Here is a 2221-nt window from a genome sequence, read left to right as displayed (position 1 = left end):
GGCACGGCCCCACAGTCAACGGAGCTCTTGCTATGGCGACTGTCCGCCTTAAGTGCCTTCGCCACGCGCTTTTCCTCCTCCATGAGCTCCGGCAGCAGCAGAAAAGGGGATGCCTCGTTCTTCACTTCAGCAAGGACAGCGGCGGCAACATTCATGCGGGGCTGCAGCATACACACAATGCGCAGCTTCTCCTTCACCTCGGCGTCAATCTGCCTCTGGAAGGAGGTCACCCCTTCCTTTAATGCGGCTAGCTCCTCCACCTGCTTTCTCTTCATCTCCTCCAAACGATCACGGTTTTTCTGCTGTAGGCGCTGCTCCTCCCGCTTTGACCGCTCATCATCACGCTTGTGCGCAATCTGCTGACGGCAAAATCGCTCTTGGTGGATAAGCATCTCCCGTCCCGACTGCTCAAGCAGCACCAACTGGGCTAGAAGGTGCGTCTTGGGCATCACCCGCATCGTGTGGATATCCTCCCGCCTCCGCATCACGTCCTTCAGGTACCGCATGGTGTCGAAGGAGTACGGCATGCCTACCGTCCGGCCCAGCTCCGTCGCCGAGAAGCGGCGGGCGCCGTTGTTTGTTGTTGTTCCCATTGACTGACGGCATCCCTCACTGCCGTAGCCGGGCTGCGAAGGGCTGAACTTTCGTTCCACCGAAACCTCTCCGTTCATTTAAAATAATAAAAAACAAAACAAAACAAAAACAACAACAAAAAACAAACAAACACCGCGTGACGCACCAACACACGCACACAAATCAGATTCTTTTCTACACCGCGGTACACACCTTTTGCCGTGAACCCCAAACCCGTGTTCTACTTCGCAACTAAAAGAAATTTTTGATTAACACGCTTGCAGAAAAATCCTTCGCCGAAGTAAAAGGCAAAAAAGCAAAGAAAAAAAAAGAAAGGGGGGGAGGGGAGCAGCATCAAACGCACACATGGCAGCATGCAGCACAGTCCACCACATCACCAGGCAGCGACAACACACACCAAAACAACAAACAACAAACAAAAAAGACACGCTGGCGGAAACACGAAACAACCCGCAATAAATGAAAAACAAACAAACAAACAAACAAAAACAGTCACGCATCATACATAATCACAGTCAACATCAAAAAACAAACTGGAAAACACAACAACAAAGTTGCCTTCAAATATAAAAAAAAAAAAAAAAATAGCAATGAATATACATCATAAAGAAAAAAAAAAAAAGAAAAAAAAGAGAAAAAAAAAAAAACAAAAATAAAATCTTCAGAGAAATTCAAACAAACAAACAACAACAACAAAAGAAAAACACATGCTAAATCTCCGCAATAAAAAAATTTTCTTCTTGAATTCAAAAACAATACATTTACATACATAAAAAACATACATGGAATGGGGAAAACAGCAACAGCGTTGGGTGACACCGGCGGACACAGGTTACTGTGTGATCTGCTGCACCGTCTTGCCGCGGTACTGCTGGCTCTGCAGTGTCTTGGAGCGCTTCAGTTCCTCGCGCTCCGCCGCAATCTTCACCTCCTCCTGCTTCGCCAGGTGGGCACGGTACTCGACCATCTTGCTGCGGCGGGTCAGGTTGCCGTCCTCCACCTCCTCGGCGGGATGCACAAACTCAATGCCGGCCTGGTTCAGCGCGTCCTCGGTCGGGCCAAACATCTCCAGCGCCTGCGCCATCTTGTCCTTCAGCATCTCCAGCTCCTCCTCCACCTGCGCGCGGAGCTTGTACAGCTCCTTCTTGGCGTCCGAGTGCTTCTTCGCGTTCGGGTCAAACGTCTCGATGGCAAACTCCAGCTGAATGTGCGTCGTGCGGATGTTGCGGTCAATCTCCTCCAGGCGCTTCTCCTTCTTGTACACCAGCTGGCCCAGCGTCTTGTACAGGCGGCGGAACGCCTCCAGGTACTCCTGATGCACCTGCAGCCGCAGGTCCCCCAGCTCCTCGTTCGTCTTGTCGTGGCGCGACTTGATTGCGCTGCAGCCCTCCGCCACCAGCTCCTCCATCATCCCGATGCATCGCATCGCCAGGTCGCAGTTGTACACCGACAGCTCCAGCAGCTTCTTGTGCTGCCCACATACATCCAGGAACTGCTGGTACTCCACCTTGCGCTTCTCCTCGCGGTCGTTCTCCTCAATGCGGCGCTTCACCTCCTCAAATCGCTCCGTCCCCAGACGCTGCAGGACACGCTCGAGCTCCTGGATGCGGCGCCACGCCTCGTCCTG

At 52.0% G+C, this 2221-nt stretch overlaps 2 protein-coding genes across 2 annotated transcripts, besides 6 other annotated features; both read right to left on the bottom strand.

Annotated features, from left to right (window-relative positions):
• Tc00.1047053434931.20 (hypothetical protein, conserved) lies at positions 1-671 on the bottom strand (the record flags this gene model as incomplete). The annotated part of the gene is made up of 1 exon (XM_797554.1): positions 1-671. A coding segment is annotated over one exon (671 nt), but the record flags the coding sequence as incomplete, so codon positions are not given.
• Positions 1-799: a sequence feature (areas merged during assembly that could not be assigned to a particular haplotype. This can correspond to areas where the two haplotypes were merged or to regions with more than two copies in the genome that were merged during assembly.).
• Positions 674-720: a sequence feature (T-rich).
• Positions 800-2221: a sequence feature (heterozygous, Esmeraldo-like haplotype).
• Positions 1059-1081: a microsatellite.
• Positions 1157-1181: a sequence feature (AT_rich).
• Positions 1200-1252: a microsatellite.
• Positions 1427-2221, bottom strand: Tc00.1047053434931.10 (paraxonemal rod protein PAR2, putative; the record flags this gene model as incomplete). Its single annotated transcript, XM_797553.1, has 1 exon — positions 1427-2221. A coding segment is annotated over one exon (795 nt), but the record flags the coding sequence as incomplete, so codon positions are not given.

The sequence above is a fragment of the Trypanosoma cruzi genome, genomic scaffold, assembly GCF_000209065.1.
Source record: "Trypanosoma cruzi strain CL Brener 1047053517073 genomic scaffold, whole genome shotgun sequence".
NCBI classification, from domain to species: Eukaryota; Euglenozoa; class Kinetoplastea; order Trypanosomatida; family Trypanosomatidae; genus Trypanosoma; species Trypanosoma cruzi.
The sequence above is the reverse complement of the archived record's forward strand: the minus strand, read 5'-3'. Positions and strand labels throughout refer to the sequence as shown.